This window comes from Thamnophis sirtalis, unplaced genomic scaffold (genome assembly GCF_051295495.1).
Source record: "Thamnophis sirtalis isolate CommonGarterSnake01/CBP01778 unplaced genomic scaffold, rThaSir2_p1.2 scaffold_9, whole genome shotgun sequence".
In the NCBI taxonomy this organism is placed as follows: domain Eukaryota; kingdom Metazoa; phylum Chordata; class Lepidosauria; order Squamata; family Natricidae; genus Thamnophis; species Thamnophis sirtalis.
In genome coordinates, this window is record NW_028261389.1 from 46868154 (window position 1) to 46891429 (window position 23276).

General features: G+C 37.0%; 1 protein-coding gene across 1 annotated transcript in view; it reads right to left on the minus strand.

Annotated features, from left to right (window-relative positions):
* Positions 1-317: 317 nt before the first annotated feature.
* IFNG (interferon gamma) overlaps positions 318-23276 on the minus strand; it is a 67195-nt gene continuing 44236 nt past the window's right edge. The window contains exons 3-5 of the mRNA XM_087722552.1: positions 3230-3304; positions 2589-2774; positions 318-557 (exon numbers count right to left, since the gene is read on the minus strand). Coding sequence (XP_087578678.1) covers positions 408-557; positions 2589-2774; positions 3230-3304 — 411 coding nt within the window. The 3' untranslated portion in view covers positions 318-407. The remainder of the gene's footprint in view (positions 558-2588; positions 2775-3229; positions 3305-23276) is intronic.

Sequence of the window (23276 nt, forward strand, 5' to 3'; positions counted from 1 at the left end):
CTTTAATCAAGAGATGACATCACAAGACAACAGACTGGTGCCCATACCCCACAACCAGGGCACATAGATAATATAAGGAATAAAGGGTATTCCATAAATAAATAAATTCCAACTGTATATTAAGAGCAAACTATCACCTTACAACCAATAAATGCAATAAATAAATCATCAGAACATTGGGAAACTGTAGAATTTTGAGTTTAATAATTAAATATATATGTATTCCATAAAAAAACATCAAGTATCTAAAGATTTAATTTTGATAAAAAATTAAAAGATAAATATGGCTGTAATAAGATTAATCTTAGATAATGTTATAAATTTTAAATAATTTAACATTTTAAACTGATAAATACCAATAAATAAATGTTATATATTAAAAGGTTGTCTTAAAATAAGATAGATTATCATCCTCGGAAATTTGGCATATGTCTCTTCTGCTTTCTTGGATTTTGTCCTCTACTTCTCCTTAGTCTTTTAATTTCTTCAACGTTCACTTGAGACAAGACATGATACATTTCAGCTACTGCCTTCCGTTGGATTTTCACATCATTCATCTATTTCAAATTTAAAATAGTAATACATTAACAATAGCTGAATATTATGAGAATAAAGCAATGTACTGTATATGCTATGTACAGTATATTTATTAAATAAAAATTGTGGTAAGTAATAATAGTATGTGTGCTAGAAACAGTGAAAGGAATAAACATTTTTTTCCTGCTAGGAAGACCTTTCAAACTCCAATGCCCTAATCCAATAATGTAGAATTGGAAATTTGCAATATCAGGCCCTATAATTCTTGAAGATTCTCTTCAGCCTGTTGTGAATGTGATCACTGAAAATTAATAGCATGATTTTCTACCAAGTTCAGGTGACTAGCATATTAAAACTATGATGTATAACTTTTACACACTTCAAAAACACGAGTGATATGCTCAAATGCCTCCTTAAAAACAGGAAATCTGGAAAAAAATAGATCTTGCTCACATGAATGTTTTCCAAATATCATAGATAATGCACTCAATGTCTCTTAAAGCCCCTCAAAATAACCCAGTAATTGTGGTTTTCTGTAAGGAACAAGGAACTACTACATTATTTTGATCCCCTCCTGCTATAATAATAGGAGTGGGGAATGCATTGTTTGATCAACGTTTCTCAATCGTGGCATTGCTGGCTAGGGAATTCTGGAAGTTGAAGTCTACACATCTTAAAGCTGCCAAAGTTGGGAGTCTGACCTATACTGTTGAACTGCAATCCACAACACTCTCATCTTATATGAATATGACCTATGATGTATGACCTATAACTGGGAGAACCCCTATTCTGTTTCTGTAAGGGAATACAGAGACAACGTCGAAAAAGAATTGGAAGAGAGATTATGTTTGTCAGTCCTAAACAGAGAAGTGGTGGTGAATTAGAGACTCCAAATAACCTTACATGGGTACCGTTTGGGAGCAGGGAGAAACTTTGACAGGTTTTCACGACTTTGTTATTATATCCTGCTATATTAAAGCAGTTCCTGTAGTCTTATGGTGTCTGCTTCCTGGCCTGGCCTTGAAGGATTTCCATTAATTTTGAAAGCTTGACTGAGTTTTCTCTGCCCCTTTTACAGTATACCAAAGAGAACCCAAGCAGGATAATTCTTACAATGCAGAATCTTGCAAGGGTTCTGTGCTTTCCTTTCTGTACATATTCCTTCTGTTTTATACTTCAGCAAATCATGGGGGAGCCAATCTGAGTCAGTCTAATTTTCTTATACTTTTCCACCATGGTTGTTGTTGTTGTTGTTGTTGTTGTTGTTGTTGTTGTTGTTTGCATTGGCTGTCTTTCTAACAACCCCTGGATAATTTTTCCATTGCCATTTTATGGAGAAATGGTGGGCCACATTAAGAAATCAACACTATGTAGACAACACTACTTCTTTTATAAAGTTATATTGTTAGAATCCTGCAATTCTGAAATGTACCTCCACACTCCTTCCTTTGTATGAACTAAGCCAAGGGGTTTATCTGAGACATTTACTCATATTGTATTCCTGCCCTGGGGTCAGGTTTCTTTTATCAAACTGTTGCTTGACCGAGGCTCTTCCTTCTGTTCCTCAAGGATAGTCCCTATTCTCTCTGCATCCTAAAGTTTCTTTCTCATCCCTTCCTCTTCGTCAGATCTAAGCAGGTGCTTGTGCACTTGCTCTCACATTTCTTCTTCAAGGTTATTTCAGTACTCCTCCACAGTAAAGGTGTTCTCCAATAAGAAATGATCTACATTCATTTGTCTTGCCTCCCATCAGCCTAACAAGCATTGCCGGAGTCTGGGAAATGGATGTACATTAGGAAATCTTTGTATTTCACAGCATGCATTGAGGCCTGAAGTTGTCTTTGCTATTTAATAATTGTTTGTCAGATAACTTCAATCTCAGATAAGCCCCTTAATTCAAACAAAGGAGGGAGCAAGGAGGCATACTTCAGACTTGCAGGATTCTAATATTATAACTTTACATAGAAGTGTTGATCTACATAATGTTGATTTCTTAGTTTTCTTTTAATTTTATCCTATATTATAAAGCAAAAGAAATTGTTGAAACTTACCGGAAGATTTGCCACCTCAATAATATCATTTGCTTTCTTCAAACTTTCACTGAATTGTGTTTTATATTGTTCAAAGGCTTCTATTAACTCTCTGAGATGCCCTGGAGTTTGAGTTTTGGTTTTATTTTTCAACATGTCGCTGTACATGGAAATCATCTGTGCAAGTAAAATCTTTTTTTCATTGGCCTGCCAGAAAATCAGAAAAAAGAAATATATTGGTGACATTTCTCCAGTTACAGAGATTTGAACAATTCAAATAAAAGGTGTCCAGCTTTTGGGGTGTTTTTTTCCCATTTTACCAGAAGTATCCTCACACTGTAACTGATATCTTTGGTAAAACTCAATGTCAAAACAATGGCTACCGGTAGTTGTTTCTGAAATCAAAGTGACTTCTTAGAGTATGTCCTGATGTATCTCCAAAATCATGTCAGTGTGGTTGATAAAGTTCCATCCTTGACATATAAGTTGTATATAAAAAAATGTGAGCATTGTATAATTTAACAAAGCTGACAATATATTCCATGTTTTTATGTGTAGGGAAAATCTTCTATTGCCAAGTGTTTTGGAGTAATTGATATTTCATCTCAGGATTAGAGATAAAATATGTGTCCCCCCTCCACCAAACAAATGGAAGAAATTACCTCTGTCCATAGTCCACTCGAAAATCTACGTGTGAAAATAGATCCATTATCAGCTATGTCAGACTCACTGGTGTTCTGAAATGCAAGATACAAATAGCTCAATCCGCAATATAACATAATTAATTGTGAAAACTCTAGTTCAAATCCAAACTATGTATAGGACATTTTTAAAAACTACAGTAATAAATTCAGCTTAGAAAATGAAAGAAATGTTTTAGAACTAAGCACATGTTTGTCAACTTTGTTGTCTTCCTTTTAAATTAGAGGCAGGAAGAAATCATGGAATGATGTTTACTTCCCAAGCACAGCATATCAGTATAAGCAAAATAATGTATCACACCATATGCAGCTGTTTTAGTTTGTATTCCATAAGCATTACTAATGCTAAATTACTATATTGTTATTATTTAAAAATAGCAAAAAGTAGTAAATAGTAAGCATTAGACTCAGCAATTACATTCCATTGGTTCTCTTTCCATGAAAACTTATTTTCCAAGAATCAGAGAAGAAAATGCAGCACTAATTAATTCAATCTAGTTAAACAAAATTTACAGCTATAGCTACTTTGACAACACAAAGAAGGAGAAAGCCTTAAAATGCTAGTAGTACTGTAACATTAAATGAAGAATAGAGCTTAACCACTTCTTCTGCACTGAAATATGGTATTATTTTTAACATTAAAAAATTAAGATAAGTAGGTTGCATTTTCATCTGTGGAGTCAGTAAGTACTTTCATGAAAATATCCCTTCAGAGGTACCACTACTGTGTAATTACTGTATGTAATTGGTGATACATCCTCAGCCAAATTTTAACACCAAAACCTGCTTTGGGTAAAGATATCAATTTGTTGATAATGACATGAATGAACTGTCAAGCTCAACACTTAAACTTTCATTTTCAAGGATCTTCTATAATTATAAATAAAAAACAAGAAAATTGTTTGACACTTTTTGAATGAAAGCTTTGGGAAAAATACATTTGCATGAGGATGTTTAACTTGTCACAGAACTATGAGAAGGCATTAGCCAACTTATATGTTCTAGTGTTAGTCAATGAAAAAGTTCTAAAGGTTGCTCATTCAAAATGAAATACCTCCGATTATGTAATTGAACAAGTAGACAATTCTACCCATTTTTCCAAAATAGTCAAATTCTAACTGAACACCTAGAAAAAAAATCATACATACGATTTTATAACTTTGTCAGATGAATAAACAGTGATGTATATGTGAATTAGTAGTTATAATTGCTAAACCTTTTGTCAACAGAATCAGTAGTAAAAGCAAGTTCTAAATAATTGACCAAAAACTCAAAGAGTTTAATGTAATGTTTTCAAGTTATTAAAAGTCTATATCAAGCCACATTATATTAAAGTTGGTAGTTGCACCAAATTATAGCTGTAGCTATGCTAGTATTCAACCAAAAGGAGAAAACAGACACTTAAAAGAAAGTTTGAAAGCATACTTACAAAATCTTTCTCTAGCTTCAGAATAGAATCTTTGATATGTTCAAAAATTGAACCAGTATTGGCATCAGAACAGGTACTCATTAGAATGAAAAAGAGACAAATCCTCCAAGCCATTATATCTAACCTAAGTAGAAAAACTACTTCGCTGCAGATCTGGAAACTAGAATCAGAGTAGTGTATCTACCAGTAACTTGACTGTCTACTTGCAAGTCTGATCTTCACCTCTCTGGGTGGTGATATATATACTCGATCACTGAACATTTTCAACCAAGCAGAATTACGTGTTTTAACACAACTCAGGAAATGGTATTAGAGAAGAGGTGTTTTGGTTTTTATTAGTAGGCCTGGTGTGGGATTTCACCATATGAGAGTTTCCTTTAAATGACAAGGCTCTTCTTGTATTGAATGTTACTTATCCAGCAATCAACTCTATAAGGATCCTTCGAAAGCATGACTACATCAGCAAAAGGCAGAAGAAAATTTCCCTTTCAAGCCCCATGGTCACCTCTTGAAAGAAAACCCCTTAGACTGTAACCTGATTTAGCATCTGTGTGGGGAAGGTACATGACAGGAAATTGGAATATGAGGAATAATGTTCAAAGAATGCATTTTAATCACTCAGATATACAAAGAAATCAACATCATGTCATTAATTGGTCAGTTTGATACATGCAGGGTATGTTATTTACTTATATAAACCCTTATCTTTAAAAGAAAAATACCAGAAGGATAAAGCCCCTTTTCCATAAATAATGTAATAATTATAGATATTGATAGGTTCATACCCTCTTTAACATATTTTTTTTATAAAATGAAGAAATAAGGACATGGTTGATATTTGGTTCTGTTAAGTCCTATAACAACCCTCCTGGAAACTGACCCAATGTAATTCCATAGCAAGTTTTTGCAATGTTGCTTTTCAGTGATGGGTAAGAGAAATAATGTGTCATTGTGCATTACTAATAACAATAACAACAACAACAACAACAAAAGAATTTAGCCAATACATTGGTATGCAGTTTGGAATTGACAAATGTGCAACAATGGCAACCAAAGCAGGCAAGGTCATAGAAGATGATGGAATAGAACTTGAGAATGAAGAAATGATAAAGGCAGTAAAACCAGAAGAAGGCTACAACTACTTGGGAATTTTAGAGGCCTCTGACTTAATGCATAATAAAGTCAAGGAATTAACTTCAGCCAAGTACATTCGACGAATTCGCAAGATATTAAAATCCAAATTGAATGGAGGAAACATCATAAAAGCCATAAATACCTGGCCTATACTGTGATTCGAAACCCTGCAGGAATAATTGATTGGACCCAGATGGAGTTGGACAATTTGGACAGAAAAACAAGGAAGCTTATGACAATGAATCATGCTTTGCACCCTAAAAGTGATGTTGACCGATTATATCTACTAAGAGCAGAGGGTGGTCAAGGATTCCTACAAGTAAAACAGACTGTGGAAGAAGAAAAACACAGCTTGAATGATTACATTCAGAAAAGTGAAGAACCAATGATTAAGGAAGTAAATAAGGAGGCCTTTTAAAGACAACTAAGTCAAAAGCTGAATATAAGAAAGAAGTAATTGAGAAGATAGCTGAAAATTGAAAAAAACAAAGCTGTGCATAGCCAATACTTGAAAAATATTGAAGGCAATATTTTGACCAAAAGCTAACTTGGAACTGGTTAAGATCAGGAGCACTGAAAAAAGAAACAGAAGGCTTTATTTTGGCAGCTCAAGAACAAGCCTCAGCCACAAACTGCATGAAGGCAAAAATTCAACATGTTACCACCAACAGCAAATGTCACCTCTGTAATGAGAAAAACGAGACAGTCGACCACTCGATCAGTAAATGCAGCAAAATTTCACAAACTGACTACCTACAATGCCATGACCATGTTGCTAAGATCATTCACTGGAAATTGTGCCAAAAGTTTGGATTTGAATACAACAAAAACCACTGGGACCATCAGGTTGAGAAGGTTTTAGAGAATGAGAAAGTCAAGATCTTGTGGGACTTCAGAATTCAGACTGACAGGCACTTGGCCCACAACACACCTGACATAACAATAGTTGAAAAGAAAAAAGTATGGTTCATTGACATTGCAATACCTGGAGATGCACGAGTTGAAAATAAACAGCAAGAAAAAAACACAAAGTACTGGGATTTGCAAATTGAAGTTGAGCGACTGTGGAAAAAGAAATCTTGTGTTGTCCCAATTTTAATTGGAGCCCTTGGAGCAATACCTAAAGGGCTACCTCGCTATTTGGAAATTTTAAATTTATGAGACTTGAACATTCTGATTGTACAAAAATAACCACCCAACTTGGAACAGCTTATATCCTCTGACGTTACCTTAACAATTCCTAGGTCCTTGGTTAGGACTTGAGCTGTTGAGCTACCAACCAGCCCCAAAGGCTGTGAATCTCACCAAAGATGATGATGATGATGATGATGTTAATAATAATAATAATAATAATAATAATAATAATAATAATAATAATAATAATTGAATTGAATTGAATTGAATTGAATTTATTAGGTTTCTATGCCGCCCAATCCCGAAGGACTCTGGGCGGCTTACAGAATAAAAAAGAAATTAAAAGAACTTAAAAACAATAGGACACACAAAGTTAAAAAAGAATGCAACAAATACCAATCAGAAGGCCTGCCGGAAAAGCCAGGTTTTAATGGCTTTGCGAAAACGAACCAGTTAATGTACAGCACAGCTGTAATAGTCACTAATGAACTAGGCATTAAAATCAAAGTACCTAGTCACACAACAGAAAAAGCATCAAAGCCAAAGTGGAAAATCCGATTAGAACAAAAAGTCAAAAAATTAAGGGCAGATGCTAGTAACTTAAAGAACATGCATGACCAATGGCTTAAAAACAACAAAATCATAGATCGGCTAATCAGAAGATATAGATTGGATACAAGAAACATCAATGAAGCTGTAGAGATTGTAAAAGCAGATAACAGCAACAACTAGAAAAATTGAAAGATATGAGGCATGAATCATCCAATATAAACAAAATCAGCAATTTCGATCAGACCAATGGCGTTTTTATCAAAGTCTTAATGTGAATGGTGACACCAAAAGTGAAAAACCAGAAAAGCAGGCCACAGTTGAATTCTGGAAAGAATTGTGGGAAAATGCAAAGGACTACAATAAGGAAGCAAAGTGGATACATGACTTTGAGAAAAGCATTGGCAACAAACAAATGCAAGTATTAGAAATAACAACTGAGATGGTCAAAAATCGAGTAAAAAAGGTAAAAAATTGGACATCACCTGGAAAGGACCAATTACATGGTTTCTGGCTCAAATATCTGACCAGTTTACATACAATTTTGGCCAGGCAACTGAATGAAATTTTACAAAAGGGCCAAATTGATGAATGGTTGACAACTGGAAAAACATACTTGATTCAGAAAGATGCAACTAAAGGAACAACACCTGAAAACTTCAGACCAATAACATGCTTGCCAACAACCTTCAAATTACTCACAGGCATTATTGCAGATAACATGATGGATTATTTGGAAACAAACAACATCTTGCCAGTAGAGCAAAAAGGCAACAAAAGAAGGAGCAGGGGCACAAAAGATCAGCTCCTAATTGATAAAATGATATTAGAAAATTGTAAGAACTTGAATATGGTCTGGATAGATTACAAAAAGGCATTTGACTCACTGCCACATAGTTGGATCATAAAATGCTTAGAAACAACTGGCATTAGCAAAAATATTACATCCTTTACTGAAAAGGCGATGAAACAATGGAGAACTGAGTTGGCAGTAGGGAATGAGATCTACAGAATGGTTAATATCAAGCGAGGAATTTTCCAGGGTGATTCACTTTCACCTCCTCTCTTCATCATCGCAATGATCCCACTATCAGTAATCTTAAAAAAAATGAAATTAGGCTACCAAACAGCCAAAGAAGCTGAAAAAAATTCGCATTTGCTATATATGGATGATTTAAAACTCTATGGAAAATCAGAAATAGAAATCCAATCATTGACAAACACAGTCCGAGTATTCAGCACCGATATTTCAATGCAGTTTGGCATGGAAAAATGTGCCACTGTATCCATAAAAAGGGACAAAATCACTGCATGTGAGGGAATTGAAATGCCCAATGGCCAACTAATTAAATGCAACGAAAATGAAGCCTACAAATACTTAGGCATTCTGCAGTTGGATAACATCAAGCATGGAGAAGTAAAAACTATTGTCAGTCGAGAGTACACCAACAGAATTAGGAAAATTTTGAAATCTAAATTGAATGGTGGAAATACTATAAAGACCATAAATACCTGAGCAATACCAGTTATAAGATACACAGCTGGTATAGTTAACTGGACACAAGCTGATTTGGACATTTTGGACCGAAAAACCAGGAAACTAATGACAATGCACTACAGTTTACATCCACGTGGTGATACTGATAGACTATACCTGCCCCAGAGGATTATTACAAGTGAAGCAAACAGTTGAAGAAGAAAAACATGCACTGGCTGATTATTTAAAAGAAAGTCAAGAAGATCTATTAATCGAAGTAAAGAACAAAAATCTACTGAAGGCCCAACAGACAAAACAAGAATACAGAAAAGATGTGATAAAATCAAGAATGGAGAGTTGGCAGAACAAAGCACTGCATGGCCAATTTCTGGAAAAAATAAAAGATAAAGTGGACAGTGAACAAACTTGGTTATGGTTAACAACAGGTACATTAAAGAAAGAAACAGAGTCACTAATCCTGGCTGCGCAAAAACAAGCTATCCGCACAAATGCCATTAAGGCCAAAATCGAAAAATCCTCTGATGATGCCAAATGCAGACTTTGCAAAGAAACTGATGAAACTGTTGATCACATACTCAGCTGCTGTAAAAAAAATCGCGCAGACTGATTATAAATTGCGGCACTATTCAGTAGCACAAAAGATCCATTGGAATTTGTGCAAAAATTATAACATTAAAACAGCAACAAACTGGTGGGAACATCAGCCTGAAAAAGTCACCGAAAATCAGATGGTCAAGATCTTGTGGGATTTCCGTATACAAACGGACAAAATACTGGCGCATAATACACCAGACATCACACTGGTTGAGAAAAATAAGGTCACAATCATAGACATCACAATACCAGGTGATAGCAGGGTCGCCGAGAAGGAACATGAAAAAATCACAAAATATCAGGACTTAAAAATTGAAATTCAACGACTATGGCACAAACCAGCAGTGGTAATTCCAGTGGTAATTGGCACACTGGGTGCTATTCCAAAAGCACTGGAATTACATTTAAAACAGTTAAAAATTGACAAAATCACCATCAGTCAAATGCAAAAAGCGGCACTGCTTGGATCTGCACATATATTATGAAAATACATTACGATGTCCTAGGCCCCTGGGTGGGGCCTGACTAGTAACCAATGCCAAATCCAGCGAAACAACTGGCCGCTGTGATACAATTGTACAACAACAACAACAACAACAACAACAACAACAACAACAACAGCTCCACCGTTGCCGGTCCCAAGCCCGGATGAGAAAGGAGGAGGGTTGAGGTCAGGTTGGCAACCTGGCCCCATAAAAACCCGCCAACCCATACAACATGGTGAAATAAACGAATAAAATTCCCTTACCGCATTGGTCGTCATGCGGGTTAACAAGGGCCGTGGTGGATGTTGAGGTCCCTGGGCATCGGTCGACAAGTGGGCTACAAGTGGACCAGCCAACAAAATGACAAAAATATAGTGCAGATAAAAATTGTGCCATAATGGCCTGTTATTGCAACTCAGAGCCAGAAAAAAGAGGCAATTCAGTAGCACAAATGATCCACTGGAATTTGTGCAAAAATTATAGTATTAAAACAACAACAAACTGGTGGGAACATAAGCCTGAAAAAGTCACCGAAAATCTTATGGTTAAGATCTTATGGAATTTTTGTATACAAATGGACAAAATACTGGCGCATAATACACCAGACATCACACTGGTTGAGAAAAATAAGGTTACAAACATAGACATTGCAAAACCAGGTGATAGCAGGGTCGACGAGAAGGAACATGAAAAAAATGTGAAATACCAGGATTTAAAAATCGGAATTCAATGATTATGGCACAAACCAGCAGTGGTAATTCCAGTGGTAATCGGCACACTGGGTGCTATTCCAAAAACACTGGAATTACACTTAAAACAGTTAAAAATGGACAAAATCACCATCAGTCAAATGCAAAAAGCAGCACTGCTTGGATCTGCACGCATATTACGAAAATACGTTATGACATCCTAGGGCCCTGGGTGGGACCCGACTAGTAACCAATGCCAAACCCAGCGAAACAACTGGCCGTTGTGATACAATTGTACAATAACAACAACAACAACAACAACAACAACAACAGCAACAACTTCACCGTTTCCGGTCCCAAGCCCGGATGAGAAAGGAGGAGGGCTGAGGTCAGGTTGGCAACCTGGCCCCATAAAAACCTGCCAACCCATACAACATGGTGAAAGAAACAAATAAAATTCCTATACCGCATCGGTCATCGTGGGGGTTAACAAGGGCTGCGGTGGATATTGAGGTCCCTGGCCATCGGTCGACAAGTAGGCTACAAGTGGACCAGCCAACAAAACGACAAAAATATAGTGCAGATAAAAATTGTGCCATAATGGCCTGTTATTACAACTCAGAGCCAAAAAAAAGAGGAAATTCAGTAGCACAAATGATCCACTGGAATTTGTGCAAAAATTATAATATTAAAACAACAACAAACTGGTGGGAACATAAGCCTGAAAAAGTCACCGAAAATCTGATGGTTAAGATCTTATGGAATTTTCATATACAAATGGACAAAATACTGGCGCATAATACACCAGACATCACACTGGTTGAGAAAAATAAGGTTACAAACATCGACATCGCAATACCAGGTGATAGCAGGGTGGACGAGAAGGAACATGAAAAAACTGCGAAATACCAGGATTTAAAAATCGGAATTCAACGACTATTGCACAAACCAGCAGTGGTAATTCCAGTGGTAATTGGCACACTGGGTGCTATTCCAAAAACACTGGAATTACATTTAAAACAGTTAAAAATTGACAAAATCACCATCAGTCAAATGCAAAAAGCTGCACTGCTTGGATCCGCGAGCATATTACGAAAATCCGTTACGACGTCCTAGGCCACTGGGTGGGGCTCGACTAGTAATCAATGCCAAATCCGGCGAAACAACTGGCCGCTGTGATACAATTGTATTATAATAATAATAGTAATAATGATGATGATGATGATGATGATGATGATGATGATGATGACGACGACGACAACGACGTCATGGTAGAGGAATTCTCACCAAAATTGATGTTATGTTGTACTTATATCTCGGGGCAAGACTGTATCATTGATAAATACAGCCTTACCACAGAAAATAGGAGTGAATCATGGAAATACAACTATATCCCTGAATATCTTTATTTTTCTTAACCAGAATAATAGAATAGCATACTTGGAAGGGACGTTGGAGGTCTTCTAGTCCAACCCTCTCCTCAATCAGGAAATCCTATACCATTTCAGACAAATGGTTGTCCAATGTCTCTTCTTAAAAACTTCCAGTGTTGGAGCAACCACAACTTCTGGAGACAAGTTGTTTCATTGATTAATTGTTCTAATTATCAGGAAAAATTTCCTTAATTCTAGGTTGCTTCTCTCCTTGATTAGTTTCAATCCACTGCTTCTTGTCTTGCCTTCAAGGGCTTTGGAGAATAAATTACCTTCTCTTCTTTGTGCCAGCCCTTTATATTTTTAGCCTCCAGTTTCCTAATCATCTTTGTTCTTCTTTTCTGTACTCTTTCTAAAGAGTCAACATTTTTTTTACCTCATGGTAACCAAAAGTGGATGCAGTATTCCATGTGTAGTCTTACAAAAACATTATAAAGTGATATTAACATTTCACATAAACTTGATCCTATCTCTCTGTTAATGCAACATAGGAATATGTTGGCTTTTTTGGCAGCTCCAGTACACTTTTGGCTCATATTTAAATGATTGTCCACTAGGGCTCCAAGATACCGCTCACAATTACTACTATTGAGCCATGTACCACCTATACTATACCTGTACGTTTGGTTTTTCTGCCCTAAATGTAGAATCTTACTTTTTTCACCATTGAATTTCATTTTGTTAGATATAGCCCAATATTCAAGTCTGTCCTTCTGCACCTTAAACCTATCTTTTGGAACCTTGGTTATTCCTGTCAGCTTGATGTTATCTACAAATTTAATGAGTTCCCCATCTACCTCCTCATCTAAATCATTGATGAATGAACCAGGTTGAGAGTAGTTGGTCAGCCAGTTACAATTTCATTTGGTGATGATGTTGGCTAACCAATATTTTTCTATCTCATCAAGTAATAGGTTGTAGTCTATTTTATTAAATGCCTTACTGAAGTCCAAGTACATTATATTCACAGCATTTCAAAGTAATTTTGTCACTTTGTCAAAGAATGTAATCAGATTTGTCTAGTATGATCTATTTTTGACAAACCAAATTTCCTTAATTCTTTCATTGATTAATTGTTCTAATTATCAGGAAAATTTTCCTTAATTCTAGGTTGCTTCTCTCCTTGATTTGTTTCAATCCACTTCTTCTTGTTTTGCCTTCAGGTGCTTTGGAGAATAAGTTGACCACCTCTTTATTGTGGCAACCCCTGCAATATCGGAACACAGTTATTATATCACTCCTAGTATTTCTTTTCATTAAACTAGACATACCCATGTCCAATAACTATTCTTTGTATGTTTTAGCCTCCAGTTCCCTAATCATTTTTGCTGATTTTCTTTGTACTCTTTCTAGAGTGTCAACATCTTTTTTACATCATGGTGACTAAAACTGGATGCAATATTCCATGTGTAGTCTTACCAAGAAAGCTGAAGTGGCGCAGTGGTTAGAGTGCAGCACTGCAGGCTACTTCAGCTGACTGCAGTTCTGCAGTTCGGCTGTTCAAATCTCACCGGCTCAAGGTTGACTCAGCCTTCCATCCTTCCGAGGTGGGTAAAATGAGGACCCAGACTGTGGGGGCGATATGCTGACTCTGTAAACCGCTTAGAGAGGGCTGAAAGCCCTATGAAGCGGTATATAAGTCTAACTGCTATTGCTATTGCTATTGCTATTGCTAATGCATTATAAAGTGATATTAACACTTCACATAATCTTGATTCTATCCCTCTGTTAATGCAACCTAGGACTATGTTGGCTTTTTTGGCAGCTGCAGTATACTGCTGGCTCATATTTAAGTGATTATCCACTAGAGCTCCAAGATACTACTATTGAGCCAGGTACCACCTATACTATACCAGTACCTTTGGTTTTTCTTCCCTAAATTTACTCTTTCTAGAGTCTCAACATCTTTTTTACATCAGGGCGACCAAAACTAGATGCAGTATTCTAAATGTACCATAACCTACTACTTGACTTTTACTCCCTCCTCCCTTATATTCCCCATTATTGAAGGAGGCATTTCCTTTTCATAAGGTCTGCATTGAATCCCACCATTCTGGACAAATATTGTCCACTTTCCAATCTTTGTGGGGAAGGTTATAGAGAAGGTTGTTGGATAGAAGTTCCGTATATATGTTGACAGGTTCCTCTGAAGCCTTACAGCACCCTATAGAATTAACACCAAAATATGATGTCTTTATTATCATGGGAGATTGGAATGCTAAAGTAGGAAGCCAAAAGATAACCAGAATAACAGGCAAGTTTAGTCTTGGAGTACAAAATGAAGCAGGGCACAGGCTGATAGAAGTTTGTCAAGAGAATATGATGATCATAGCAAACACTCTTTTTCAACAACCCAAGAGATTACTTTACAAATGGGCATCACCAGACGATCAACACAGAAACCAGGTTGACTATGTGTTCTGCAGCCAATGATGGGGAAGCTCTATACAGTCAGTAACAACAAGAGACCAGGAGCTGACTGTGACTCAGATCATGAGCTTCTCGTTGCAAAATTTAGGCTTAAATTGAAGAAAGTAAGGAAAAGCACTAGGCCACTCAGGTATGAACTAAATCATATCCTTGATGAATATATAGTAGAGGTGACAAATAGATTTAAGGAATTAGATCTGATAGACAGAGTGCCTGAAGAACTATGGACGAAGGTTCGCAACCAGATGTGGGTTCCTACATCGGTTGTGGTATGCCGGCCTGCGTCACAGAATTAGCAGCAACCCAGGCTGGCTACACCCCTGAACCGGATCCCCAGTTGCCGCCATTGCTGCTGCATCTTTTTGGGGAGTTTTGTGCATTTCCATGGAACTGCACATGTGCACACAGTGCGCATTCAGTGCGCATACATGAGCCGCACGCATGGGCAAACTGGCAATAACTCTGGCTGAAACCCATCCCTGTTCCCAACATTGTACAAGAGGTAGCAACTAAAACCATCCCAAAGAAAAAGAAATGCAAGAAAGCAAAATGGCTGTTTGAGGAAGCTTTGCAAATAGCTGAAGAAAGAAGGGAAGTGAAAGGCAAGGGAGAAAGAGAATGATATGCCCAATTGAATGCAGAATTCCAGAGAATAGCTAGAAGAGATAAGAATGCCTTCTTAAATGAACAGTGCAAAGAAATAGAAGAAAACAATAGAATAGGGAGGACCAGAGATCTCTTCAAGAAAATTGGACATATGAAAGGAATGTTTCATGCAAATATGGGCATGATAAAGCACAAAAGTGGCAGGGACCTAACAGAGGCAGAAGAGATTAAGAAGAGGTGGCAAAATTACACAGAAGAACTATACAAGAATGATCTTAACGTCCCTGATAACCAAGATGGGGGTGGTCACTGACCTTGAGCCAGACATCCTAGAATGTGAAGTCAAATGGGCCTTAGGAAATCTGAGTAACAAAAAGCTAGTGGAAGCAACAGTATTCCAGCTGAGCTATTTAAAATCTTAAAAGACAATGCAGTAAAAGTGCTACCCTCAATTTGCCAGCAAATTTGGAAAACTCAACAGTGGCCACAGGATTTGAAAAGGTCAGTTTATATTCCAATTCCAAAGAAAGGCAATGCCAAAAAATGTTCAAACTATTGCACCATTGCACTCATTTCACATCCTATGCTCAAAATCCTACAAGCTAGGCTTCAGCAGTAGATGGATTGAGAACTACCAGAAGTACAGGCAGGATTTCGAAGAGACAGAGGAACTAGAGATCAAATTGCCAACATACGCTGGATCATGAAGAAAGCTAGGGAGTTCTACTACTGCTTCATTGACTATGCTAAAGCCTTTGATTGTCTGGATCACAACAAATTGTGGCAAGTTCTTAAAAAGATGGGAGTACCATCTTATTTCTCTCTTGAGAAACCTATATGTGGGTCAAGAAGCAACAGTGCGAACTGGACACAGAACCACTGAGTGGTTCAAAATTGGGAAAGGAGTCAGGCAAGGCTGTATACTGTTGCTCTGCCTATTTAACTTGTATGCAGAGCACATCATGAGAAAGGCGGGGCTACATGAATCAAAAGTTGGAATTAAGATTGCCAGGAGAAATATCAACAACCTCAGATCTGCAGATGATACCACTCTAATGGCAGAAAGTGCCTCCTGATGTGGGTGAAGAAGCAGAGTGCAAAGGTTGGCTTGAAACTCAACATTAAGAGAACTAAGATTATGGCATCCGGCCCTCTCAATTCTTGACAAACAGATGGGAAAGAAATGGAGGTAGTGACAGATTTTACTTTTCTGGGCTCCAAGATCACCACAGATGGGGGCTGCAGCCAAGAAATTAAAAGACGCTTACTCCTGGGGAGAAAAGCTATGGTGACTCTAGACAGCATACTAAAAGGCAGAGACATCACCTTGCCAACAAAAGTGTGTATAGTCAAGGCTATGGTTTTCCCAGTTGCAATGTATGGCTGTGAAAGTTGGACCATAAGAAAGGCTGAGCATCAAAGAATTGAGGCATTTGAACTATGGTGCTGGAGAAGACTCCTGCGAGTCCTTTGGACTGTAACAGGCGATCAAACCGGTCAGTCCTAGAGGAGGTCAACCCTGGTTGCTTTTTAGCAGGCCAGATCCTGAATATAAAACTCAAATACTTTGGCCACCTAATGAGAAGGAAGGACTTACTGGAGAAGAGTTGAATGCTGGGAAAGATGGAGGGCAAAAGAAGAACAGGACAAGAAAGAATGAGGTGGCTGGATGGAGTCACTGAAGCAGCCGGCGTGAGCTTAAATGGACTCCAGAGGATGGTAGAGGACAGGAGGGCCTGGAGGAATGTTGTCCACGGGGGTCACGATGGGCTGGACACAACTTCGCAACTAACAATAACAATAAGAGTATACTATGGAAACAGCACTGATTGTGCGTCTCTTTTTTTCTTTTTGTTAATAACATTTTTATTTTCAGACAAACACAAACACACAACACATATAACGTAAAAGCCTCTTCAACTACACACAGTGTGTTGATTGGTTACAAGGTCTTTCTGTGTGTTTTCCATAGTCATCACTTGAATTTTATCAAAATTCACGTGTTGACAATTAAGATATCTTTGTGTACATTGTTATTATGTTTCGTCCTATTCTAAGTCATTCTATCATTTTAGCATTGATAACATTCTCTAATAATTTTCAATTCCATGTTTTTTCCTCATTATTAGTATCATCAATCTAATATACATGTATACTAATTGTTATAATTATTAAACATCCATTAAGCATAGCTAGTATTACAAGAGCCAAGGTGGCGCAGTGGTTAAATGCAGCACTGCAGGCTACTGCTAGATCAGCAGGTCAGCGGTTCAAATCTCACCGGCTCAGGGTTGACTCAGCCTTCCATCCTTCCGAGGTGGGTAAAATGAGGACCCAGATTGTTGGGGGCAATATGCTGACTCTCTGTAAACCGATTAGAGAGGCCTGAAAGGCCTATGAAGCGGTATATAAGTCTACTGCTATTGCTATTGCTATTGCTATTGCTACATCCTTTCAACATAAGGCATATTGAATTTGAAGTAACTTTATATTATGACCTTTTATTACATAATCCTGAAATCATTCAATGTTATTACATCTTTATATTCTATTCTATATAGAATTGTATATCTTTTATAAAAAGGCTTTTCAACATCATCTCCATGATCCTCCCTTACAGTCTGTATAATATTTCATATTATCAATCTAGTATATATAAATGCTTTGTTATCATTATTAATCATTTATTTGACTATAGCTATTATTATGTTGTACATAGCAAAAATGTAGCTATGTTTAACAAAAATTTATTGTGATATCATTCTATTATTTTAGCATTAATAACATTCTCTAATAATTTTCAATTCCATGTTTTTCCCATTATTAGTGTCATCAATCTAATATCCTTGCATACAAATTGATATAATTATTAAATATCCATTAAGCCTAGCTATTATTACATCCTTTCAACATAAGGCATATTAAATTTAAAGTAAATTTATATTATGACATTTTATTACATCATCCTGAAATCATCCAATGATATTACATATTTATATTCTATTCTATATAAAATTGTTTATCTTTTATAAAAAAAAAGCTTTTCAACATCATCTCCATAATCCTCACTTACAGTATTGTATAAAATTTCATATTATCAATCTAGTATATATAAATGCTTTGGTATCATCATTTATTTGGCTATAGCTATTATTATGTTGTACATAGCACTCAAAATTTAACTACATTTAACTAAAATTTATTGTGACATTTCATTTCATCATCCTGTATCCTTCCAGAGATAGTGTAGTCCAATATCTTTTGCCATTTGTAAAGTCTGTATTCTAAGTGTTTTCTTGATAAGTCTTATGTGGACTTCTCTTAAGAACTTGTTCATTGCATGTCTTATAAGAATTCGAAACCCTCTATCTGCTCTTTTTATCAGCTTAACTTTTGTTATCATTAGTGCCTCTGCCGAGATTACTCTCATTATTTCTGCCAAATTTTCTCTCCTTTCTTCATCTATTTTCTGACATCTGAAATAAAGTTCCAGGTCATCGATTTCTCCTTTCCGTATTTCACAGTTGTCATTTCCCTCCACTCTCAATTTGCTGTCAGTATCAACAATTTCCTTATGACTTTCATATGTCTCTGTTATTTTTTCAGCTCTTTCCTCAAACTTCATCACTGTCCCCGTACTTTCTGTATTTTGATCTATAATTTCAAGTCTCTTTTCAATTCTCTCTGTAAACTTTTTGAATTTCTAAGAAAATTCTTTGCAAAGTTAATGCCTTTTCTTCTTCACATTGTGCCATTTTCCGGGTTATAAACACTGCCAAAACATCTGAGACTTTTTAGGTTAAACAAATTCAGTGAAGTTTTTCAAATCAAAGCTTCTCTTTCCTTCAAAGGAACACCTCTTTTCCATCTGTTTCTGCCTCTCTCTGTTAACACCAAGTTCCGAGAGAGGCAAAAAAAAGTTTAAAAATTATGCTCATCCAAGCCTTACGAGAGAAGAAGCTTTTAAACCATGAATACAAAAAATGGAAAAAGTATAGAGGAAGAAGGAGAAAAAGAGACCAGTCCAGCTTAAAAGTAAGAGGCATTTGTAAAAAGTTCATCCATAGAAAACAAACAAAGTTAAGGTAGAAAAGATAACACGATAGTCTTAAAACAGGGTTAATTTGCCGCTTATTTTCTTCTGTCTTCAATTTTATTTTAAATTCCAATTCTTTTGTGTTTTCCCTTCTCCAATAATAAATTTTTTTCTCACCATTTCGCCACCACTCCTGTACTGCTTCTGTTTCAGAGGCTTGTCCCAACCTTCTGCAGCCATTTTGGCTGCTTCTCTTGTTGCTGGCAAAAAGAGCTTTCTCCTGGATCAATCAGGGGCCCCTGAGATCAGCAAGACATGCTCTTCTCTATCACTGTTCCTTCAGAACAGTTTTGGTCCAAAAAGACCGTCCAGGAACAGAGATATCAACAGCAATCCTGGAGCCCCAAGATTGCATGTCGTGTCATTGTGACATCAAGACCCACCCCTCCTGATTGTGCTTCTCAATGTGCTTTGTTGAGAGCTGATACTTTTATCATTGTGCTCCTTGATCTCACAGCAGCTCTCAATACTGTTGACCATGTCATTCTTCTTAACTGACAGTGAGGATTGGGAGTGGGAGGCACTGGGCTGCTTTAGCTTGCCTCCTTCCTCAGGGATAGTTCCTGTGGGAATGGATAGATTGCACCAATGGAATCTCATTGTGTTTTGTCCCAGAGTCCTCTCCCCCATCCTGCTTAACTTCTACTGAAACCATTGAGGGAAATCATCTATGAGTTTGGGGTTTGATATAATTGGTACTCTGATTCTATTAAGAGGGAACTGTTCCTAGCCCTTGTCAGGTTTGAAGGGTCAAAGAAAAATGTCTGAGAAGTAAATTATCATTTTATTTTTGCCACAACAATATGAATGGTGTAATTTATAAGGAAATGTGTTCTTGCAATTATAATACAATATCTGTATTACCCTACGAAGTTATTGGCACAAACTTGCCTATGGAAGACATGGCTTCCTCTTTCTTTTCAAGGACTGCATATGATCTGTAGGTTGAATTTGGAACAATCCTTGTTAATTTGAAGTTCCATTAATACTGTGGAACACAGCTCAAACAGTTGGGATGGAATTTCTGTGGTTTATGCTCAACTTTCAATTGGATATTCTTGAAGCTTGTCACAAGAATCTCTCAGACAATTTGTCAGCAATTTGTAATTTCCATATGATGAGATAGCAAGATGGTTTTCAATGAAATACCTTAGTGTTCTATGACACTTTTTGTAGCCACAAGAAAGGATAGGATTTTAAGAGTGTTTCTCAAAGGGTAAAAAAAAGCTTGCTACAGGAAGCAAGATATATGTGGCATAGAAAGCTTTGCCTTTGAAAAGAAATGTAACCACATCCATCAGTACTAAAACTGAAGTCTTTAGTCAACAAAAGAGGGACTGAAAAATCAGTTCTCAATGCTTTGAAATATGGAAATCTCCAGAAAATGCAATTATGCAAACAAACCCTTAAACACACATGCAGTCACAGAGAAAGGTATATTAATATTTAATTATACATCTATACTCTGTGTCATAGTATATCAAGTTGCAAATCAAATAAGGATGTAGTATGTGAATGATAATGATCCTCTCCATTTGCTATTTTAATAGAGACTGCCATGTAACAGCTTGCATAAAAGGAGAATACTTCCATCATGTGCAGAAGATACTCTGGAAGTAGGTATGAATTTCAGGAGAGTTTAAAACTATAGAGCACCCACAGGAATCTCCTCTATTTTTTAAACACCGTGCAAAAGTGTTTTTTATTAAGACAAATTCTTTCTTTTTCCTCTCCCTTCTCCCTATAATGGATGAATAAACAAATCAACAAGTATGAGGAATTATATCTGTTGATGTTTTGCATAGACAATAACTAAGATGCAAAACAAATGTAGGATATGTGTTGTAGCCCAGCAGGAGCCGTTGGAGCTGCCACCAGACTCCGACAGCAAGGGGCCCTATGAGTCGGCTCTGCAGGATGTGGAGGACCCTGGACAGGGTTCCGACTCAGAGCAGGGCGCAGAGAGGCTGGTTGGCCACCAGGAGGCACCTGAGCCTTGGACCAGTGGGGAGGAGACAAGGGAGAGTGATCCGGATGCCAGCAGTGAGTTGTTCCTGGATGCCCGGCACCGGAGAGCTAATAGGCGTCAGGAACAGTTGCGCAGTTACAGGAGGTAATTGCACTCAGCTGGTGGTAATTAGGCTCCTCTCCCGACTATAAAAAGACTGCTTGTGCACACACCCTTTTGCAGAAGTCAATGGAGGACCTAATGTTGGAGAACATTATTGTGAGCTTGGCAGACTGGATTGCTGCCACAGTTTATCTGTGCTTGATTGCTGCCCAAGCTTGTCTGTGCCAGTTTGCTGCCAAGGACCTGTCTGTCTGTTAATTAAATGCCGTAACTTATCTTTGGCTCGGAGTGTGTTGGTGTGGGACGAGGGGGAGTCAGAACAGATGTGTAACATACTCACCTATTTCCTATACGAGCTTTATGTTGTCACTTTATCAGCATTTTTGTTTGATTCGTTAAAAGTTTTTCAGTAATATGCAATGTTATTATTGATGTAAAGAGTGTGCTTGGGCCAGGGAATGAATAAATGACATGATAAGACCATGCAAAGAGCCATCCCAAGACAGTTTAGCACTGGAAACAATAGGAAGCTAATATCTCTGCAAAGTGATGACATCTGCTTCCATTTGAGGGGCACACGGCCGTCTCTTCTACAAGAAGCTACTACCACTCAGCAACTGCTAGCTAAAGGAGCTGCCTCATTCCATTGATCCAGTCAGCTGTGTAAGAAAGGAACAAACTTTTTCTTATTTTCATGGATATTACACCTACTTTGAAATGTTGACATTTTTAATGTCTCAATTCTAAACGTATTTTATAATCCCAAAGAAAGCCTTAATGCCTTCAACAGGATTTGATCTCAAGTTGACCTATATAGGATTGCACTGTGTTGCTTACAAGGATGAGAAATTGCGTTTTTAACATTAGGAAGATGAGTTAACACATAATACCTTTATGCCACCAAAGAGAATCATTGCCCCCATCACTTTTTCCCTATTAGTATACGTTTCTGTTTCTAACACTGTGGTCTGGGGCACATTGTGATGATACGGTAATTTTATGACATGAATGGAGTTTCCTGTGTATGTCCAATAGCTTGCAGTGTAAAGTGAAATCAAACTTTGACACCTGGGGACAGTAACTACAGCTTTCACTTTCATTTACTGAGTTTGTCATTTACAAATCCTGGACTCCCAGAGAAGTGAAAGTATTTTTTTTCAAGTTCCCAGGTCAAAGTTGGTACACATCAACCCAAGAAATCTGTTCTACATACGCTTAAAACATTTATAAATGAAATATGTGAAGGTAGTCATTGTCTAGAGGAGATACCATAACTTCTTCAAACAATCTAATAACATCTGCTTCCCCCGCCCATTTGACAGTATTTTTCCTTACATATATTGTTGAAATGCTAGAAAAGGGGGAAAAGAGGAAGATTCTGCACAAATATATGTAAGTTAAATATAAAGAAACTAATAAGAGAAAGCTAATGGTGGTCTCCATCAAACCTATTCTGTAACACCCATAGCCAATCAAAGCTACAGCACTGAAATTCAACAGAAAATCAGAGATTTTTGCTAGGCAATTTGTTGGTTTTCTTTCAAAAAAGAAAATTACATTGACATGTTAAACCCTAGAAGCATTAATATTTTATTTAATACAAAATAAGGTTATTTTTCCTTAATATTTTCTTTCCAGAGCTCTCTGTTCCTTCCTGCGACCTCATTGTGCAGTTGCTATACCCCGTAAAGCCCTCACAAGGAAAAACAAAAATATTTTGATACCCCAACCAAGAAAAAGTTGTTTTTCTAAGCTTTACTTTCTAATTAATATATTACTGGATATTATTGAACCCTGATTGGTTCTTTCTTGTCCGAGGGATTCCCAAGACCAGTACAGAGCCTTGTGTCTCCATGAGGC